Source organism: Equus caballus, chromosome 8, assembly GCF_041296265.1.
Source record: "Equus caballus isolate H_3958 breed thoroughbred chromosome 8, TB-T2T, whole genome shotgun sequence".
Taxonomy (NCBI): Eukaryota; Metazoa; Chordata; class Mammalia; order Perissodactyla; family Equidae; genus Equus; species Equus caballus.
This window is the reverse complement of record NC_091691.1, coordinates 49,628,475-49,650,485: the sequence shown is the minus strand read 5'-3', so window position 1 is coordinate 49,650,485 and position 22,011 is coordinate 49,628,475. Positions and strand designations below refer to the sequence as shown.

The window sequence follows — 22,011 nt, the reverse complement described above, 5'->3', positions numbered from 1 at the left end:
TATTAGGCAGGCTGAATTTACTTTGAAAGTAGGTGTGACTAAAGGAAATAGAATAACTAGGAACATGAAAAAGAAAAAAAGTATTTATACAAATTGAAGTAAAATGATACAATCAGAAAGCTACATCTTTAGTACTAAAGCAAAGAAATCAGGTAAAGTTAAGGAAATTAATGTTACCTCATTTTAATATAAACATAATCTCCATAGTCAGGACTTCTAGAAACTTCTTTTTCTACTACTGTCAACTGAAGTTTTTCCATTCTCCCAAATCCCAGACCCCAAGTGGAGTCTTCAGTAGCACAGTTGGTTAAGGCCAGGATAAAGAGAAGGGAAGGTTGTTGCTCTTCACTCTTTCCCTTTGCTAACGATGCTTTAGAAGAGGAACCAGTAAGTCGCCAAATATGCTGACAGGCCTGCTGTTTACCCATCTTGAATTTTACCTACATTTTTTTTTTTTTTACTTCTCACTAATCGTTAATCCATGGTTAAAGCCACTGATGATGTCATCCCTCTTCAGTAGTCCATCTTGGCCAAACAATATAGTTCCATCTAGTGGTGACAGGGCCAACTACAAGCTATACATTTGCTATAAGAAATTCCCCCCCCCCCCCACCAAAGGAACTGAGAAAACAAAAGCTAAGAAGTTATATAGCCTATTAGTTGATAGCTAAAACATACCTAAAGCCCCAAAGCAGGTGGCACTTTTTGGAAGGAATCTCTGCTACAAACAGCTGCCAGATATCCCATTTCAGAGTACACTGGATGAACTAGAAGGGGGAGGGAGAAGACGGACAATGGGAAGGAAGTTTAAGTCAAGATACTGATAGCATAAGAATATAATGGAGGTAAAGTTAATTGTCCATTTAGCTTTGTATGTTGATTTCAAGAATTAATTGAGGGAACGTGGTAGAAGTCGATGATGTCAGATTGCTGGATTAGGATTATTTCTAGATGGGAGATTTAGAATAAAAAATCACAGAAGTCCTGTCTAGTTTTAAAACTCTTAATCCCCCATCTTGCTATTCGGCTACTCAGCAGTTGGCCCTCTATAATCTGTCCAAACTCCTTGCTTCATGTGCCTCCATAAACACACTTTTCTGGCTAGATGGGTCTTCTTGTTGCCCCTTATTTCTATGATCTTGTTCATGTTATTTCCTTCACCTAGAATTTGGTTTCCCTATGTCTTAACCAGTCCATCAACTATACCTCCTTCATATTATACTTAAGTGAAGTGTTAGAAGCCTTCCATTAATATCCCAGTCAGTCATCATTATCTTCTCTGAAATGTGTATAATCAGACATCTCTAGAAATTATTAACAACCAAAATGTATTGAATGCTTCTAATAGACAAAGCACTCTGCTAGTTATTCTATCTATCTATCTATCTGTCTATCTATCTATCTATCAAGAAATAAACCCACCCAAATAACTTAGATTGAATTTAGGGAGAAAAGACCTAACCTTCTGAAGAGTTAATTTTCAGTATAAAATTAAACAACAGCTCACTATAAACAAAGAAACAAACAGCTATAGGCCAAAGCGTAATGAATTTTTAGGTGTTTGATACATTCAGGAAGTATAATAGAAATTGAGGAAGAGATCACACAGACTGGAATAAATTGAGAAAAATTAGTAGAAAAGGCAAATCTTGAACTGCCTTTTAAGATTAGGAAGGATATGGATGGGTGAAGAGAAGTCTATGGGTATTTCTGTAGAGGAAATGGGGAACAAAGTCATGGGTAGTAGAAAGTATGGAAGGTAAATAGTTGGAAATAAGGCTAGAGAGGTATATGAGACAAACCTAAAGACTCCTTTGAATTGATTTCACTGTATTTATTGAGTACCTACTCTCTGCCAGGGTCATAATGAGCTTCAGAGAGTCCATGAACTTCCTCTGAAGTTATGTGTAAATTTTTGCATACTTATCCATGTTTTTCCAGGAAGAGAGTGAATGGTTTTTATCAGATTCTCAATCCTGAACCAGGCAAGGTTAAGGACTGCTGATATGGTCCAAAATGTTCTGTGATAGATGGATATAAGAAACATTGGTGGGAGAGGGGGGTGAAATTTGTTGTGATTGGTTAAAGATCAGAGAAAAGGAATTGTCAAAATGACACAAATTCCAATCCTGGATTTCTATGCTCTGAAGCTTTTGCACCGTTTTAACAATTATCTGTTGTTTCCCTGAATGATGTTCTACTTAGTGTAATGATCATGGCACCTTATCTAGCTTCTCAATCCTGAAACAAAGAACTATCTTCTGCTCCTTTCTGTATATGCTGCGTTGTCATGTAGAGTATTTATATGACATCAGTCTGTCTTGCAGGCTAAGAAAAAGAAGTGTCCCTTCCTCTGTTTAAGGACAGTTCCTTTACTGCATTCTTGATCCTTCCTTGCATTTAAAAAGAAAACCCTCCCTTGGTCCCATCATCTGCTTTTCACCTACTGCTCTACCTTTTTCCTTACCTTCACAGCCAAGATTTTTTAAGAACAGGTAATACTCCCTGTCTCCACTTCCTTAACCAGCCATTTGCTCTTTTCTTAAAGCTATTGAAATGTATTTAATGTCAACAGTTTTCATAGAGTATTTTTAAAATTATGTAATATTTTAAACATACGAAGAGTACCACAACACCCGTCTCTGCCATCTGAATTTAACTCATGTTTACATTTTGCCATATTTGCTTCAGATCTTTCTGCTAAGGAAACAAAACGTTAAAGATCTAATTGAATTCTTGTTTTTACCCCTCCTTGAGCCCATTCTCCTTTCAGCCCTCCTTTCATGCTCTGTTGGGCCCACTTCCCTTCAGAGGTAACCTCAGTTTTGAAGTTGGTGCTTAACTTTCCCATCTGTGTTTTTCATGTTGGTATACTTTTGCTAATATATTTACCTATTAAGAGTATTTGTATGTTTTTAATATACATAAATCTAACTAGCTTTATTTTCATTCAGCATTACGTTCTTGAGATTTATTCATAAGGGAATAAGGGAAGATCTAATTCATATGCTTGTAACTGTTGAATGAGATTCTATGTGAATGTACCATTGTTTATTCATTCCTTTCCCAGTGACCTTTTAGTTTGTCACTGTTACAGACCGTGCCACAGAGAATATTCTCGTGCCTGCCTTCTTTTGCTCATGTGCAAGTCTCTAGGGCTTTGGATGGCAGCAGCATTAGCATTACCTGGAAACTCCTTAGAAAGGCAAACCTTGGGGTTGGGGCTCAGCAGTCTTCACTTCCCTACCCCCTTATGTAATAATAGTCCATTGAGTACTGTTGATCCCATTTACCAAATCCCTCTGGAAATTTTTGCCTTCTCACTATTCCCACTGTCATTGCTAGATTTTAATGTAATAGTTTCTCTTTCCTAGACTGTTGCAGGAAATTTAAACTTATTCCTTTGGTATAGTTTTGGCCCAGTTTTATTCTTCATACTACTATTGGAATAATTGCTTTTTCAACATAAATCTGATCATATTGCTTCTCATCATAAAACTTCATATGAAGTCCGTTCATGCATTGTCTTCTATGCTCTGACTCTTTCCTTCTTCAGCCTCAACACTCATCAGTTCCCATCTTTGAGCCCTGTGTTCTTGCAGAGGAAGGACTATTTTCAGTTCCCTGAACTTACTGTGCTGTTTCATGCATTCCTGCCTTTGTACTTGTTACTCCATCTTCCTGGAATTCCCTGTCTGCCTCCATTTCTTCCTTTAAGATGCATCTCCTCTGTGAAGACTTTTCTGACTTCTCCATAGAGTCAACCATATCCATTGTGCCTCCACTGTAGTTTTTACAATAACTTTTATAACATGTATTGTACAATATTTATTTGTTTGCAAGTATTGCTTCTGTAATTTCTAGATCTGTATACTATACTTTTATACTAGATCAAGATCTTTTCATGGCCAGGGACCATGACTTATATATCTTTGTATCTTCTATATGTTTTACAATGCTTCACATGTAGTAGATGCTCAGCAAATACAGGAATGAATGGGCAGATAAATGGACACACACAGTAACATGTTCCCCCTGGAATAGACTGATCAAAAGAAGTATAGATGTTCTCTGACTTTGAATCTCTATGAATGAGACTAAGTCGCAGCTCTCCCTTGCTTCACAATCCTGTCAACATGGAAAGGGCTTTGTTTATTTTGTTTTGATTTTACTTTTATTTTGAATTTTTTTTCTTTTTCTTTTTTTTTTTTTTTTACTGTTTTAAACCTTTTTATTTGACGTTGGATATGTCTTTACAATTTGCCTAACCAGAAGGCCCAAGGCTTGTTTTTCTTCATATAAACAAGAAGTCAGTCACCAAAGATGAAGTCTGGCAACACAAAGAAACCCTCAGGCTTGGAGACTACAGCTTGTCCTGCATGGGACTGAAGGTCACAGTGCCCCAGCCCGCTCTGGCGAGCAGTCTGTGGAGGAAAGCTTTCCTCACACAGGGACAGGGTCTGGTGTGGGGAGCCGGCTGTGAGGTGAGGGGACCCCAAGCTACAGCTGCCCTTCCCGAGCAGCCTGTGCTGCTCATGGCCCTTCTCTGACATGCTATGACTTCTTTTTTTAGTGAGACTGAGGAACTCAAGTTTTATTTATTTATTTATTTTTAAGCTTTTTATTAAGATTATGATAGTTTACAACCTTGTGAAATTTCAGTTGTACATTATTGTTAGTCATGTTGTAGGTGCACCCCTTCATCCTTTGTGCCCTCCCCCCACATCCCCTTTCCCCTGGTAACCACCAATCAATTCTCTTTGTCTCTATGTTTAACTTCCACCTATGAGTGCAGTCATAACAGAGTTCATCTTTCTCTATCTGGTTTATTTCACTTAGCATAATACTCTCAAGGTCCATCCATGTTGTTGTGAATGGGACGATTTTATCCTTTTTTATGGCTGAGTAGTATTCCGTTGTATATATATACCATATCTTCTTAAACCAGTCATCAGTTGATGGGCACTTAGGTTGCTTCCACATCTTGGCTATTGTAAATAATGCTGCGATGAACATAGGGGTGCATGGATCTTTGGGAATTGCTGATTTCAGGTTCTTAGGATAGATACCCAGTAGTGGGATGGCTGGGTCAATAAGGTATTTGTATTCTTAACTTTTTGAGGAATCTCCGTACTGTTTTCCATAGTGGCTGCACCAGTTTGCATTCCCACCAACAGTGTATGAGAGGGTTCCCTTTTCTCCACAGCCTCTCCAACATTTGTCACTCTTGGTTTTGGATATTTTTGCCATTCTAACAGGTGTAAGGTGATATCTTAGAGTAGTTTTGATTTGCATTTCCCTGATGATTAGTGATGATGAGCGTCTTTTCATGTGTCTATTGGCCATCTGTATATCTTCTTTGGAGAAATGTCTGTTCATGTCCCCTGCCCATTTTTTGATCAGGTGGTTTGATTTTTTGTTGTTGAGCTGTGTGAGTTCTTTATATATTATGGAGATTAACCCTTTGTCGGATAAATAACTTGTGAATATTTTTTCCCAACTAGTGGGTTGTTTTTTTGTTTCAATCCTGTTTTCCCTTGCCTTGAAGAAACTCTTTAGTCTGATGAAGTCCAATTTGTTTATTCTTTCTGTTGTTTCCCTTGTCTGAGGAGTTATGGTGTCCGAAAAGATCCTTTTGATAGTGATGTCAAAGAGTGTGCTGCCTATATTCTCTTCTAGAAGACTTATTGTTTCAAGTCTAATCTTTAGGTCTTTGATCCATTTTGAGTTTATTTTTGTGAATGGTGAAAAAGAATGGTCAATTTTCATTCTTTTACATGTGGCTTTCCAGTTTTCCCAGCACCATTTGTTGAAGAGACTTTCTTTTCTCCATTGTAGGCCCTCAGCTCCTTTGTTGAAGATTAGTTGTCCATAGATGTGTGGTTTTATTTCTGGGATTTCAATTCTGTTCCATTGATCTGTGCACCTGTTTTTGTGCCAGTACCATGCTGTTTTGATTACTGTAGCTTTCTAGTATGCTTTGAAGTCAGGGATTGTGATCCTTCCAGCTTTGTTCTTCTTTCTCAGGATTGCTTTAGCAATTCGGGGTCTTTTGTTGCCCCACATGAATTTTAGGATTCTTTGTTCTGTTTCTGTAAAGAATGTCATTGGGATAGCATTGAATCCGTAGATTGCTTTAGGTAGTATGGACATTTTAACCATGTTTATTCTTCCAATCCATGTGCATGGAATGTCTTTCCATCTCTTTATGTCATCATCAATTTCTTTCAGGAAAGTCTTGTAGTTTTCGTTGTATAGGTCTTTCACTTCCTTGGTTAAATTTACCCCAAGGTATTTTATTCTTTTTGTTGCGATTGTGAATGGGATTGAGTTCTTGAGTTCTTTTTCTGTTAGTTCATTGTTAGAGTATAGAAATGCTACTGATTTATGTATGTTGATTTTATACCCTGCAACTTTGCTGTAGCTGTTGATTATTTCTAATAGTTTTCCAGTGGATTCTTTGGGGTTTTCTATATATAAGATCATGTCGTCTGCAAACAACAAGAGTTTCACTTCTTCATTGCCTATTTGGATTCCTTTTATTTCTTTTTCCTGCCAAATTGCTCTGGCCAAAACCACCAGTACTACATTGAATAAGAGTGGTGAGAGTGGGCACCTTTGTGTTGTTCCTGTTCTCAGAGGGATAGCTTTCAGTGTATGATGTTGGCTGTGGGTTTGTCATATATGGCTTTTATTATGTTGAGGTCTTTCCTTCTATACCCATTTTATTGAGAGTTTTTATCATAAATGGATGTTGGATCTTGTCAAATGCTTTCTCTGCATCTATTGAGATGATCATGTGGTTTTTGTTTCTCATTTTGTTAATGTACTGTATCACGTTGATTGACTTGCAGATGTTGAACCATCCCTGTGTCCCTGGTGTAAATCCCACTTGATCATGGTGTATAATCTTTTTAACGTATTGCTGTATTCGGTTTGCCAAAATTTTCTTTAGGATCAGTGATATTGGCCTGTAGTTTTCCTTCTTTGTGTTGTCCTTGTCAGGTTTTGGGATCAGGGTGATGTTGGCTTCATAGAATGTTTTAGGGAGTGCTCCCTCTTCCTCAATTTTCTGGAGTAGTTTGAGAAGAATAGGTATTGAATCTTCTTTGAATGTATGGTAGAATTCTCCAGAGAAGCCATCTGGTCCTGGACTTTTATTTTTGGGGAGGTTTTTGATTACTGTTTCAATTTATTTACTTGTGATTGGTCTATTCAGATTCTCTATTTCTTCCTGCTTCAGTTTTAGGAGGTTGTAAGAGTCTAAGAATTTGTCCATTTCTTCTAGGTTGTCCAATTTGTTGGCATATAGTTTTTCATAGTATTCTCTTATGAGCCTTTGTATTTCTGTGGTATCCATTGTGATTTCTCCTCTGTCATTTCTAATTTTATTTACTTGAGTCTTCTCCCTTTTTTCTTAATGAGTCTGGCTAAGGGTTTGTCAATTTTGTTTATTTTTTCGAAGAACCAACTCTTTGTTTCCTTGATCCTTTCTACTGTCATTTTTGTTTCAATAGCGTTTATTTCTGCTCTAACTTTTATTATTTCCCTCCTTCTACTGACTTTGGGCTTTGTTTGTTCTTCTTTTTCTAATTCTGTTAGGTGTCATTTGAGATTGCTTATCTGAGATTTTTCTTGTTTATTGAGGTGAGCCTGTATTGCAATGAATTTCCCTCTTAGGACCGCTTTTGCTGCGTCCCAAATGAGTTTGTATGGCATGTTTTCATTTTCATTTGTCTCCAGATAATATTTGATTTCCTCTTTAATTTCTTCAATAATCCATTGTCTGTTCAGTAGCATGTTGTTTAGTCTCCACATTTTTGCCCCTTTCCCAGCTTTATTCTTGTAGTTGATTTCTAGTTTCATAGCATTATGATCAGAAAAGATGCTTGATATTATTTCAACCCTCTTGAATTTATTGAGGCTTGCTTTGTTTCCCAAGATATGGTCTATCCTTGAGAATGTTCCATGCGTACTTGAGAAGAATGTGTAACCTGCTATTTTTGGATGGAGTGTTCTATATATATATATATCTATTAAGTCCATCTGGTCTAATTTTTCATTTAATTCTATAATTTCCTTGTTGACTTTCTGTCTGGATGATCTATCTATTGGTGTTAATGGGGTGTTGAGGTCCCCTACTATTATTGTATTGTTGTTGATGTCTCCTTTTAGTTTTGTTAATAGTTGCTTTACAAATTTGGTGCTCCTGTGCTGAGTGTGTATATATTTATGTTATGTCATCTTGGTGGAGTGTCCCTTTTATCATTATAAACTGCCCCTGTTTGTCTTTCTTTATCTGTTTTGCTTTGAAGTCTACTTTGTCTGATATAAGTATGGCCTTCTTATGTTCAAAATTAGTTTAGAGTAACATCTTCCATCCCTTCATCTGAGTCTATGTTTGTCTTTGGGGCTGAAGTGTGTTTCCTGGAGGCAGCATATTGTTGGGTCTTGTTCTTTAATCCATCCTGCTACTCTGTGTCTTTTGATTGGAGAGTTCAATCCATTTACATTTAGAGTGATTACTGAAATGTGGGGGCCCACCACTGACATTTTGTCACTTGTTTTCTGGTTCTCTTGCATTTCCTTTGTTTCTCGTCCAGTGATTTTTGGACTACTAATTCAGGTAGATAGATTTCTATATTGACTTTCTTCTTATTTGTAATTTGTGTCTTTATTTTTGTTATTTGTTTAGTGGTTACCATGTGCTTTGTATAAAACATCTCATAGATGAGATAGTCCATTTTCTGATAGCCTTTTATTTCCTTAGATTAAGACGTTCCATCCCTTTCCTCTTCCCCTTCTAGGTTGTTATTGTCAGATTTTTTTTTTTTTTCTCTTCCTTCTTGTGTTGTGAGTTTGTGGTTAAAATGTGAAGCTTATATTTATTCTTGGTGTTTCCTTCCTTTTATCTTTAATGTTATACTTAACTTTTGCTAGCTTGTTATGATGGAGGGCTGCAACTTTCTGATTTTGTCTTTCTATTTATCTCCTTTGCTCTGGGTTTTGTAACCCCTTTCCTTTTTTTGGTTTTTTAGGTATGAGGGTCCTCCTGAACAGTTCTTGTGGCAATGAACTCCCTTAACTTTTGTTTATCTGGGAAAGTTTTTGTTTCTCCATCATATTTGAAGGACATTTTTGCTGGATAGAGTATTCCTGGCTGCAAGTTTTTGTCCTTCAGAGTGTTGAAGATATCATTCCACTCTCTTCTAGCCTGTAAGGTATCTGCTGAGAAATCTGCTGACAGCCTTATGGGGGTTCCTTTGTAGGTTATTTCCTTCTGCCTTTCTGCCCTTAGTATTTTCTCCTTGTCATTGGCTTTTGCAAGCTTCACTACTATATGCCTTGGGGTTGGTGTTTTTACATTGATAAAGTTTGGAGATCTATTGGCTTCTGTCACATGGAGTTCCATCTCTCTCCCCAGGTTTGGGCAGTTCTCAGCCATTATTTTTTTGAACAGGCTTTCTGCCCCCTTCTTCTTCTTTTCTCCCTCTGGGATACCTATAATCCTTATGTTGCATTTCCTAATTGAGTCAGATAATTCTCGGAGTTTCATCATTTCTTTTTAGTCTTAGTTCTCTCTCCTCCTCTGTCTGCAGCATTTCTATATTCCTGTCCTCCAAATTGCTAATTCTGTCCTCCATATTATCGACCCTACTCTTCAGAGAGTCCAGATTTTTCTTAATCTCCTCCATTGTGTTCTTCATCTCCAATATTTCTGATTGGTTCTTCTTTATAGTATCAAGCTCTTTTGTGACATAGTTCCTGAACTCGTTGAGTTGTCTATCTGTATTCTCTTTTAACTCATTGAGTTTTTTAATGATGGCTGTTTTGAATTCATTGTCATTTAGGTTATAGATTTCATTGTCTTTGGGATTGTTTAGGGGTACTTGTCATTTTCCTTCTGTTCTGGAGATTTAATATATTTTTTCATACTGCTTGATGGCGTGGATTTGTGCCTCCACATAGAGATAGACTTTAGTCACTGCTTCCACTTGTTTCTACTGGTGTTTGTAGGGGGGAGCAGCTGTTTAGACTGCACCGACCAGGATCCCTGTCAGCTGTTGCTGACCAGACCTGGGCCCCTCCTTGTAGTCACAGTGGTCCTGTGGGGTCTCTCACCAGCTGTGGGGACAATTGCAAGGGGGCCTCAGGTTGCTGGTGCCTACTGTTGCAGACCACCTAGACACACTCCCTCCTTAGGGTCTGCAGTGGTGTTATGCACTTTCACAGCGGCTCGGAGCAGGTTCACCTAGATTTGCAGCTGTGTCACCATCAGGGCCTGCAAGATCTCACTTGTCCACTATGGGCCACAGCAGAGCTATGGGTATCTACTGCAGTCTGGGGTTAGCTCACCCAGCTGCGTTACTTCTGCCTCAGGGCCTTCCAGCCTTGTGATTGCCAGGCAGGGCATCTCCACTAACGCTGTGCAGACGCTTTCCCTGTGGCTGCTGTGGGACCATGGATTTCCCCCTGGACCATGGAGCAGGGCCACTGGGGCTCCACCCTGCCCCCACACACTCACACGGACTCACTGTGTGACCCTTGCCCCCTCTGGGACACTGCCAATGTCTGTGAGTCAGAGGTAGCTGGCGGGCTGCCACTCCACCCGGGATGCTCCTGTCCTGTTCTGAGTGCTTGGTGGGGCCTCTATGCTAGTGCCAAGTAGAGGCTTTCCCTTCGCCTGCTGTGGGACCTTGGATTTTCCCACTGGGCTTAGGTAGGGCTGTAGTCACCTGTTTCCACCATCGCTCTGCCACTGTGCACACACGCCCACCCTTGGTGTGTGGCGATGCTATGAGTGTGTCCACTGGAAGAAAGTTGATTGCAGGTACAAGGCTCTCCGGGGGTCAGAGAGTTTTCACCTATCTTCACCTCCTCCCAGGGAGAAGTCCGTCCACCTTTCAATGTATAGCAGCACAGGTCTCTCAGACATCCTGAGATGCTGTGTGGATATCTTTTGTTGACCGATGAATGTCCAATTAATTGTAGTTTTGAAGAGGGAGACACAAAGAAAACTGCTCACTCTGCCATGTTGCTGACGTCACTGTTTTGAAATATTTTTAAACTTATAGAAAAGTTGCAAAAATAATATAAAGAATTCCTGAATATGTTTCAGCCAGATTTGCCAACTGTTAACTAGATGTAGCTATCAATATATAAACTATAAGGGGTTTTCTCTGAACCATTTGAGAGTATATTTCAGATATGTTCCTTTTACTTCTAAATACTTGTGTTTGTCTCAAGAACAGTGTCTTACATAACCACACTACAATGATCAAATTAGGAAATGTAATATGGATACAATTCTGTTAGTTAATATCAGTCCATATTCACATTTCACCTGTTGTCCCAATGATGTGTCCTTAATTATAGTAGTTTTCCCCCAATCCACTATCTAAAATGCAACTGTTAGTTGCATTTCTCTTTGGTCTCCTTTAATCTGGAGCAGCCCCTCAGCTTTTCTTTTCGTTCATGACATTGTTATTTTTGAAGAGAATGGTACAGTTGTTTTATAAAATATCCCTTAATTTGGGTTTGTGTGATATTTTGTCTTGATTAAATTCAGGTATATGGTAAGCTTATAACCAGTAATAGAAGAATAGCACCTAGACTTTTCCTTCTAGCCTTTCTCTCTGCTGTTATTTTCATAGTACTTTGCTGTTCCATGGCATCTTCTGCTAAAATTGAGAGAAGTTGGTTGGACTAACATTTCCACGTCAACTCAGCCACCTAGATTTAGTTTTAAGTACCCCCAGTATAGTCCCAGTTGTCTGAGCTCTTGATTCTGATTGACTTAAAAAAATACATATAAGTATCTGGTACTCCTTTTTGAATCAAAATTGAGACTGCTGCTCTGTATCAAACCAAGGAAGGAATGACTATAATCTGGTGAGATGTTGCATTTTGTCTTTTTTCATACGTTATTAGGAGAAGTTGATAAAATTTCAGTTTAGGACCCTCTTCTAGAATCTTAAAAATAATTATTCAGAAATTCCAAAACTGCAAAAAATATTAAAGAATGAAAAGCTGAAGTTTTGTATTGTGATGTGGTGATTTGTTTAGAGGTGGGGGAATGTTTGTTTCAGTCCTGATTTAAGATGTGCTTACTTTCCATGAATGTCTTGCTGTCTCTTATAGGGAGCTTATTAGATTTCCTGAAGGAGGGAGATGGAAAGTATTTGAAGCTCCCACAACTGGTTGATATGGCTGCTCAGGTACTTGTGTATCTATACATGTATCAATTTGAATTGAAAGTGTACATTAAAAATGTAAAATAATCTTAGTAGAATCCTCTTGTTTATGTGGTAAAGTCATGGAATTTTAGAGCTGGAAGGAACATTAGTGATAATTCAGTCTGTATCTTATGTTACAGATAATGTAGTATCTGAGGACCAGAGGTATCTAAAATTCATATCACTTATTAGTATTAGAACCACGCATGCGATGCCCCCTACAGTGCTGTCCTGTATCATGTGGCCTTTCAGAAGCATATGCATCCACAAATATACAATCTATATGTATTTATATTTCAACAGATAAATTTTAAGACAATGAATGATTGCTATTCCAAAGAAAATATTGGAAATCTAAAGTATATGCTGAATTTTGTGTGTAATGTAGTTCAAAACAAGAATTAAGATGGCAATATACAGTTTATAATGGGACATTTTTGCTCTTCTGAAATTTGTTTTTAAGTACAAGTGAAAACTATTAAAAGTTTCTATTCAGATATGTTGTAGGTGTTCAAGGGGCCTTTAATTGGCTTTGGTTGACATGATGGTTTTAAGACTCCTCTCTCAGTGAGCTTCCAGATGTCCATGGAATCTGGCAGTTTAGAGAAATTTTATACCAACAAACTGTACATGTGAGACTTTAGCATATGCCAAACCAAGTCCATGCTCTTAGCATGTGCCAAGCCTAGTCCATGCTCTTGAGTTCAAGGCTCTTAGATACTCTATGGTAGGGGTCAGAAAACTGTTTTTGTAAAAAGCCAGATAAATGTTTTAGGCTTTATGGACCACATACATCTCTGTTGTTTTTTCTCCTTCTTTTCCTTCTCCTCCCCCTCATCCCCTCCCCCTCCCCTCTTTCTCCTTCCTTGCCTCTCTCCCTCCCTCCCTCTCCTCCTCCTCCATTACATTATTTTCTATTTTTCCTATTATCTGCTAGATTTTGCCATTACCATCATCTCCTTTCGAGAGATGATTTTTCAGTCATCTGACTTAGCATTAACCAAAATTGTCCTCTCCCTCCTTCCCTTTGTCTTTCCAAGATTGCTGATGGTATGGCATATATTGAAAGGATGAACTATATTCACCGAGATCTTCGGGCTGCTAATATTCTTGTAGGAGAAAATCTTGTGTGCAAAATAGCAGATTTTGGTTTAGCAAGGTTAATTGAAGACAATGAATATACGGCAAGACAAGGTAAAATGACTTTTTAATAAATGCTTTTAACCTAATGTTCAATGGATTTTCTCACCATTCTTTTGAATATACAGGGTTTTACAGAATAATAATACCTCCAGGTTTTGCTCAGAAGTCATAGAAACACTGATTTTATTCATAAAATTACATACATTACATGATACTATGGCTTTCTGATAATTATTTCTCCCAAGGAAGAACTTAACTGGGTGTTCTTTGCATTATAAATATAGCAAGCAGTATGCTCCTCTTTATACTTCTTTTGGCATGCCAACAAATAAACATTTTAAAATTCCTTTTGTAAGAAACTTCAGAACCATCCAGATTTTAACTACACTAAGGATCAGAAAAGGTATATTCGAAGCTAATATATTAAGAAATAGCGTACAATTTTATAAAGGCTTTGGAAATCATTTCTACACCAGATTTACAGTAATTCTTTATAATATATAAAATTATGGTAAAAACATTTGGAAGATTGACACTATAAAGAGTAAGAGAAGGGAGCATGCAGAACTTAACAGGTTGATTCTTCTCTTTGGCATCTTTCTCTTTAAACTCTCATTCAATACACACTTCATGAACACATATATAATGTATGCATGTGGAAGGAGTATGGGTGTTTGAATCTCATTTTCATCTCTTATTAGGTGAGAAATTTCAACCAGGTTATCTAACCTTTTTAACTAAGCCTCAGTCTCCTCACTTATAAAGACTAGATGGTGGGCCAGCCCCGTGGCCAAGTGGTTAAGTTTGCGCACTCTGCTTCAGCAGCCCAGGGTTTCGCCTGTTCAAATTCTAGGCACAGACATGGCACCACTCATCAAGCCATGCTGAGGCAGCATCCCACATGCCACAACTAGAAGGACCCACAACTAAAAATACACAACTATGTACCTGGGGGGCTTTGGGAGAAAAAGGAAAAATAAAATCTTTAAAAGAAAAAAAAAAGACTAGATGGTGTTATATACTTTTCAAGATTGTTGTGAAACTTTAATGAAGTAATAGATGTATAGTGCCTGACATTAACATAGTAGATGCTCAGTAAATATTAGAGCTTATATTTTAATGGGCAAGGTAGATGACATATAAACAACTATAAAGCAAGCTATTGTGTAATTAATGTCAAAAGAATATATGGAAGATACTATAGGAAAGCAAAAAGAACAGGAAAGACTTTACAGAGGCGATGACTTGTGAACAGGACCTTGAAGAAAAAGTGTAACTCTGACAAGCAGATTGAGTAAGGTCCCATAGAAATCACCACATAGGTTGTCCATCCTGCATGGAACCTTCAGTGACCCTCCACACCTACAAAATAGATTCCTTGGCATTCAGCGTCTTCTACAACTCTCTAGCCCCAGCTTACCTTTAACAGACATTTGAGTCCCTCTGTGTGCGAGGTGCGAGGGCACAGCTGTAAGAGGGCATGATCTCTGCTGTCAAGGAGCTCACTAACTAATGTCTGAGACTGAACTGTAGACAAGGTATTTCAATACAATCTAGTAAATCCAATGTGAAGGTTAGTGAAGGTTTATTGAGTAGATAACCAAAAAGAAATTTTTTTCAGCTATATACTATTACCATCATTTCATAAAAGAAAGAGCATTTAAACACTACACAAGTCGGAAGGACATAATCTCAGAAGACATAACTATAAATTAATAATTTTAGCTTTGTGAATTGATATGTGATCTTTTTTTCATTAGAGTATGACTTCTTTTTGTCAGTGACCACATTGGTACACAAACCACTGGGAACTGTTGCCTTAAACCACAGGTTCTCAACCAGGGCTGATAGCGTACTCCCAGGGGACATTTGCAATGTCTTGAGACATTTTTGGTTGTTACGGCTAGGAGGCTGCTACTGGCCTCTAGTGGGTAGAGGCCAGGCATACTGCTAAACATCCTACAACATACACTAGCCCCTGCACGAAATAAAGAATTCTCCAGCCCAAAATGCCAGTAGTGCCAGGTTGAGAAACTGCCCTCAACACAGTGCTTTCTTTTCAACTTCCATACCTGTGTGCAGTTCTCTCCAGGTAGAATATCTTCCTATTCTATAATCTTTATAAAAATTCTAACCATTCTTTAAGGCTTAACTTAGCTGGCACTTTATTAATGAAACTTTTTGTGATTGTGCTAGTGAAAACTGATCTTCTGTTTGAACATCTAAAGAACTATTTTATGACACTATATACATACATATATAAATAACTTCAAGTATATAAGACACCTATAATCTTATTTCCACTATAAGTATATAAGCTTCACAAAGGCTGTTTTTATGTCCCCCATAACGATTAGCATAATACCTTGTACATAAAACGCATACATTAAATATCTGAGTACATTAATATAGGCTTCTAAAAATGATAGTACAGTAAAATTTTCCAGAAAGATATGATAAAATAGCAAAGAGATTATGGTCAAAAACCAGTAGACATTAGAACCCAACAGAATATGCCCTCGTCAACCAAGTTAGCTATACCTACTAGGTGCTAGACTGACTTACAAGTTATAGGTCCTGTAATCCACATTTTTGGTTGATTCTTATTAGAGTTTCTACCTCTATTTTCTTGAATGGTTTATGTCTCCACCAACATTTATCTTTCTTATGTTATTGAATATGTTATCAGGAAGAAATGTGATTTGTTTTAATACAGATTTTAAATTTTAAAGAAAATTTTCCCATGTATCTTGTACTTTTGAAGAATTTGATACTGATGATGGTGACAAAAGATTAGCCCTGCTTATGCCGTATTTACACAAATAGATTTTGGGGATTTTTTGCTTCACTGGTGAATTTTATTAAGCCTTTATAAAAAAATAAACATTTCATACAGACTCTTAGAAAATTCAGCTGATTGGAATAATTTCCAACTAATTTTATAAGGCCAATATAATCTGACATGGAAAGCGGATGAGAATATTATAAAAAGTAAAATAACAGAATAATTTCTCATCACCATACATGCAAAATTTCTTAACAAAATTTTAGCAAATTGTATCCAGTGATACACAAAAAATATAATACCTCATGATCAAATGAGAGTTCTCAATAATGAAAAACTGATTTTACATTTGAAAATTAATTTGCTGCATTAACAATATAGAGGAGAAAAGTATATGATCATCTCAGTAAAAAGAAAACATTTGATAATATTCAACATGTGTTTATAAGAAAAACATTAATTTAGGAATAAGAGCATACTTCCTTGGTCTGATAAAGGGAATCTTTAAAAAGAAATTCATAATACCAGCAAATAAAAAAGCATTAGAGGGGCTGGCCTGGTGGCATAGTGGTTAAGTTCACACACACTGCTCCAGCAGGCCTGGGTTCGCTGGTTCAGATGCTGGGTGTGGACCTAGCACTGCTTGTCAAGCCACGCTGTGATGGCATCCCACATAAAATAGAAAAACACTGGCAGTGATGTTAGCTCAGTGACAGTCTTCCTCACACACACACATAAAAAGGCATTAGATTGAGTAAAAGAAATCAGATTCAAACTGTAGTTACTCATAATCTATCATTTTATTTGTATGAAACCTCAAAATAAGGAGAATAATCCATGGTAATATAAATTAGAAAGTGGTTTCCTCAGGGGGTGGTGCTGCAGAGAAGGATTGGAAACTGGAAAGAAACATTTATGAACTTTCCATGATGATGGACCTGTTCTATATCTGATTCTGGATGTGGTAGATAGGTATACACAATTTCAAAACTCATGAAAATAAAAATGTAGGAAGTTTTTATTACAAGCAAATTATACCATAAATATTAAAGAAAAAATATTAGATTTGCTTGTAATAGTTTATTTTTGTGGCTAGGTTCTGAATTGGCTAATTAAATGTGCTTATTGGGGTCGATTTGGCTGGCCTTCTGCAGACGTGACTCATGATACTAGCTAATGATTTAGTGTCCTGTTTGCAGTGTGCCTCGTGCATATTTAAGTACCTTTTTTTTAAATTGAGGTAACATTGGTTTATAACATTATATAAGTTACAGGTGTACATCATATTTTGATTTCTGTGTGTAGACAAATAGATTTTTAAAAATTTACTCAAGCAAGATTGTCAATACTGTTTTAGGTGCAAAATTTCCAATCAAATGGACAGCCCCTGAGGCTGCACTATATGGTCGATTTACAATAAAGTCTGATGTATGGTCATTTGGAATTCTTCAGACAGAATTGGTAACAAAAGGCAGAGTGCCATATCCAGGTAAGCTTGCATTTCATGAGCTCTTGGTTATCCCATCAGTGACTTTAGAGTTTATTAGGAGCAAAAACATAAGAGGGGAAGGTGGCCTTTTTTTCTTGTCTCTCTTTTCTTCCCTCTCTCCCTTCTCTCTCTCTCTCTCCCCCTCCCTATCTCTTTCTCTCTCTCCCTCCCTCTCTTTATTTTGACATTGGATGGATAGGCAAGCACATGAAATGTGCCCCACATTCACCTCACTGTTCTCCCTTAGGGCATTTTCCAAAGGGGCCTTTTATCTCTATTATTCTCTCAGAGAATAAGCACACTTACATATCCTGGGTCATCTTCCCCACACCCCTCCTACCTGCACTCCTGCCCCCAAGTAATTGAGGGTGTATGCTGCCCTGTGATAACACAAGTGAGCTGCTGATGGGGGCGGGGAGGATTACAAAGGAATGCAAGACAGGAAGTGTGTAATAACTTGAAGAAAGTCAAACAGGTGACATTAGAAAAGGTCACTATTTCACAGAAGTGATTTGATACAAATTTACATACGTAGTACATTTGGCAAAATCAGGACTAGACTCTTTCTTCTGAATTCCTATTTAAAAGTTCTTTCAGAAACTATCTTCCCACTATTCCTCATTAGCCCAACTTTCGTCATTATTAACTGTTAACATCGGAAGTATCAGTACCTCAAAGTAGCACCCTAAATTCTCATTAAGCAAACGAGGTTGGCTTTTGAAGGTATTAGTGTTAAAAGCAAGATTTTAGGTGGAATGAAAAAAATTAGACATGTTGAAACAGGCTAGCATTTTCTAAGCTCTTGTTGGTATACTTTGACATTTAAAATTTATTTCTTTGTTGAAAGAATCACTAAATAAACTTAGTCTACTTTGAATCAGTTAGTGCCTAGGAGATTTGTTCTGTTTTGCTCATGGTGTTTGGCATCATTGTTTTTTATTGTTTGAATCCTGCGTGTTAGGTATGGTAAACCGTGAGGTGCTGGAACAGGTGGAACGAGGGTATAGGATGCCTTGCCCTCAGGGCTGTCCAGAATCCCTACATGATTTGATGAATCTTTGTTGGAAGAAGGACCCTGATGAAAGACCAACATTTGAATATATCCAGTCCTTCTTGGAAGACTACTTCACTGCTACAGAGCCACAGTACCAGCCAGGAGAAAATTTATAATCCAAATAGCCTATTTTATATGCACAAATCTGCCAAAATGTAAAGAACTTGTGTAGACTTCCTCATTTACATCCAGGAATCAAAAGAAGAAAATCTTCACTCTGCATGTTTTTTAATGGTAAACTGGAATTCCAGATATGGTTGCACAAAACCACTTTTTTTTTTTCCAAGTGTTAAACTCTAATGTACCAATGATGAATTTTCCAGCTTATTTCAGGGTCCAAAGAAAGTATAGCCAAGATATTGATGACAGTGTGAGAGACAGCATGACAATGAAGAGCAACAAGGCTACTGTTTATAAGTCACTTCCTTTCCTTTATTCCCCAAACTCAGAATTAAGAGAAAATTCTTTATCAAAGACAAAACTTGGGAGATAAAAACAGATATACCGTAATAAAATCTAAAATCAAGGAACTTCATGGGACCAAACAATTCCATTCCAGTTTTTAAAAATTTCTTGCATTCATTATTCTCAAGTTTTTTCTATGTTGCCCAGTTAATATGCAATCTTAATGTCTGCCTCCTATTGCATGGGAATGGGCCAGGTTCTTAGCAGCAGAAAAGGAATATAAACAGCATGTAAAACTTGACTAAATGTTGGATGATAGCAGTGGAATTTGAAAGTATAATCTCTGTGTTAATACTCAAACTCATGGAACTAGAAAGTAGAAGAAGAAATTTTTCACTTTAATCATTTTCTGAAAAGCTCAGTTTAGAATAATGAAGGTGACTAGAAAGTGAGTTAATCTTTTTTAAGGTTGCATTGATTTTTTTTTTTAAACACAGTATATAATTAAAATTGTGCTATCCAATCCAAGGGAGAATCTTTTAATGTTTAGACAGCATGAAAAAATAAGACACAGCATTTAAACAGTCCTTTTTAAAAATAGACTGGTACTGTGAGATATTGCTAATATGTACTTATGGTGATGGGTGCCACAAATATAAAATATCACTAGATCAGGGACTTGAATGCACTTTTGCTTACTGAAAATAGACTAACAGAGAGAAAAATGTATTTAAAAGAAATATGAGAAAAAATGTGAAAGTTTTACAGATAGAGGGATGGAGTGTTATGTTTAACGTTGCTATTATGGAGTGACAAAATGGCTTTGCTGGCACTCAAAGCTCCTCACTTATCTATTTTCTGAGATTTTAAGAGTTATAAGGTATGACTATAAAACTAGTCTTTCTTAACATAAACACTAAGTGAGTGTTATAGTCTCAAAATAGCTAAGTTAAGTCTTCCCACTAATTCCAGTGATACAACTTTTATGCAAAACATTTTTAAAACTCCAGTTTTTGAATCTGTATTTAAATCTACATTCACTTTTTAAATAATACTTAATGGTGACCATTTTTTCCCTTTTAGAATTTAGCTGATTTGGGGAGGAAAACATTCAGGATAACAACAGTGTGAAGGGCGGGGGGGCAGTTCTTGCCCATTTTAAGTACATAAGTGAAACATACAAAATAAGACTAATTTTTATGACTAACTCAAAAAGAAATCCCAAAATATGCATTTGAATAACAACATTACTGGTGTAAGTATCTAGCAAAAGAACTGAATCGGACAAAATAAAAGTCTAGTAGTTATGTTTTAAAATTTTCTCGTTATAGTCACACTTTAAATAAAGCAGTATTCCAGGTCCCCATATTTTAGAATCATAATTTTTAACTACCATCACTTACTTAATTTAATCATTAAGTTTAAAATTCTATGCCATGGTAGCTATGTTGAAATTCAAGCCATTTTAAAATGTGACAGATGAACGTCCTGCAAGTTGGCAGCAGCTCTGTTACTGAAAGCTGCGGTGGCTCCTCGTGTTGGCGTAGCCTGCTCAGTGCTGAGTCCCTCTTCCAGAGGGCCTGCCTCTGCCCGCGTCGCCATTCACCCTCACGCACAGCCTGAGACAGCAGAGTTAAAGGGTTTCATGTGAACTGCGACATTAGAATTTTTCTAAGCATTTAAAAAAGAATAACAAAATTATATGTTCATGTACTAATCCTGTTCAGAAAAATAAGCCAGGAAAAGTTTATGCTATTCATTAGGTTTTAACTGAATGGAGCACTTCCTTATAATATCAATGGTATACTAAGGAAGTAAAACACTAACTTAATAGGTATTCAGATTAAATGGTTATGTTTTTTAAATTGCCAAGAAAAATAAACAATTTTGTACATTTCAAGATTTTTTCCAACAGCTTTTCATCTTCAATATTGTAATGTGGAACTTAACCCTTACCAAAAAAGAAAGTTGCAAAAACAACCTTCTAGCACAAATACTTTTTTAATGAATAATGGTAGCCTAAAATTTAATATTTTTATAAAGTATTATAATATTGTTTTGTGGATTGAAATTAAAATTCTCATTGAATGCACCCATTTATCTTTTTAGCTACTATTCATATTTTCTCATCAGTTTTAAAAAAATTGGTATTTAAAGCAAAGTTCTGAATTTGTTCTTCCATTGGAAAAAGGTGTTCAGTTATACCTCTTGAGCAGAGTTAAATCAATTCTTTATTAAATTCAGAACATTAATGAACTCATTCTATGTGGTTAATTTTCCATGTCAGGTGAGTGACATTTTTACAGTTTTGGGTTTTTTTTAATTATACCAGCAACTACAAGTTAATGTATTGTACAGAGAAACCTAAGTGATTTGAGTGAAGCTATTCACAGAGAATCTGTGTGGAGGATATCAAATGAAATGACCACTTTTGTCCATAAGGGATTTAATTTTCTAAAAATGAAAAATATGTGAGCTTTATTTCTGTGTGTTTTACACTTCTATTATAAGTATAATGAAAATAAAGTTATACTAAATTATGAATGGCCAATCAAAAGCATTATTTTCAATAAGGTAATAGTATTACCTTTTACTATTATATTATCTAAAATTATTAGCTTTGTTTTTCCCAATGATTTCAGAAAAGTAACATTTAATCAAACATTATTTAGTAAACATTTATTAAATATTTCTATACAATATGGTAATAGTTCCTCAGTTTAAGAATGTTTCACTAGTTTGCTGTTTGCCTTTTAATTTTGCCTGTAAGTTTTTGACATTTAAGTTGTATATTTGTATGTTCTCAATCTTTTTTATGCTTAAAAAGTCGTTTGCATCCCAAGATTAAATATTCATCTCATCTGTTATATTTTATGCTTTTCTCTTTTGTATTTCTCTT

General features: G+C 36.6%; 1 protein-coding gene across 11 annotated transcripts in view; it reads left to right on the top strand.

Annotated features, from left to right (window-relative positions):
- YES1 (YES proto-oncogene 1, Src family tyrosine kinase) overlaps nucleotides 1–21,656 on the top strand; it is an 80,123-nt gene extending 58,467 nt beyond the window's left edge. For all 11 annotated transcript variants that reach the window (XM_070220781.1, XM_070220780.1, XM_001492336.7 and 8 more), the window contains 4 exons: nucleotides 12,142–12,218; nucleotides 13,277–13,430; nucleotides 17,522–17,653; nucleotides 18,615–21,656. In XM_070220781.1, the coding sequence (XP_070076882.1) occupies nucleotides 12,142–12,218; nucleotides 13,277–13,430; nucleotides 17,522–17,653; nucleotides 18,615–18,823 (572 nt within the window). In that variant the 3' untranslated portion in view covers nucleotides 18,824–21,656. The remainder of the gene's footprint in view (nucleotides 1–12,141; nucleotides 12,219–13,276; nucleotides 13,431–17,521; nucleotides 17,654–18,614) is intronic.
- The last annotated feature ends 355 nt before the right edge of the window (nucleotides 21,657–22,011 follow it).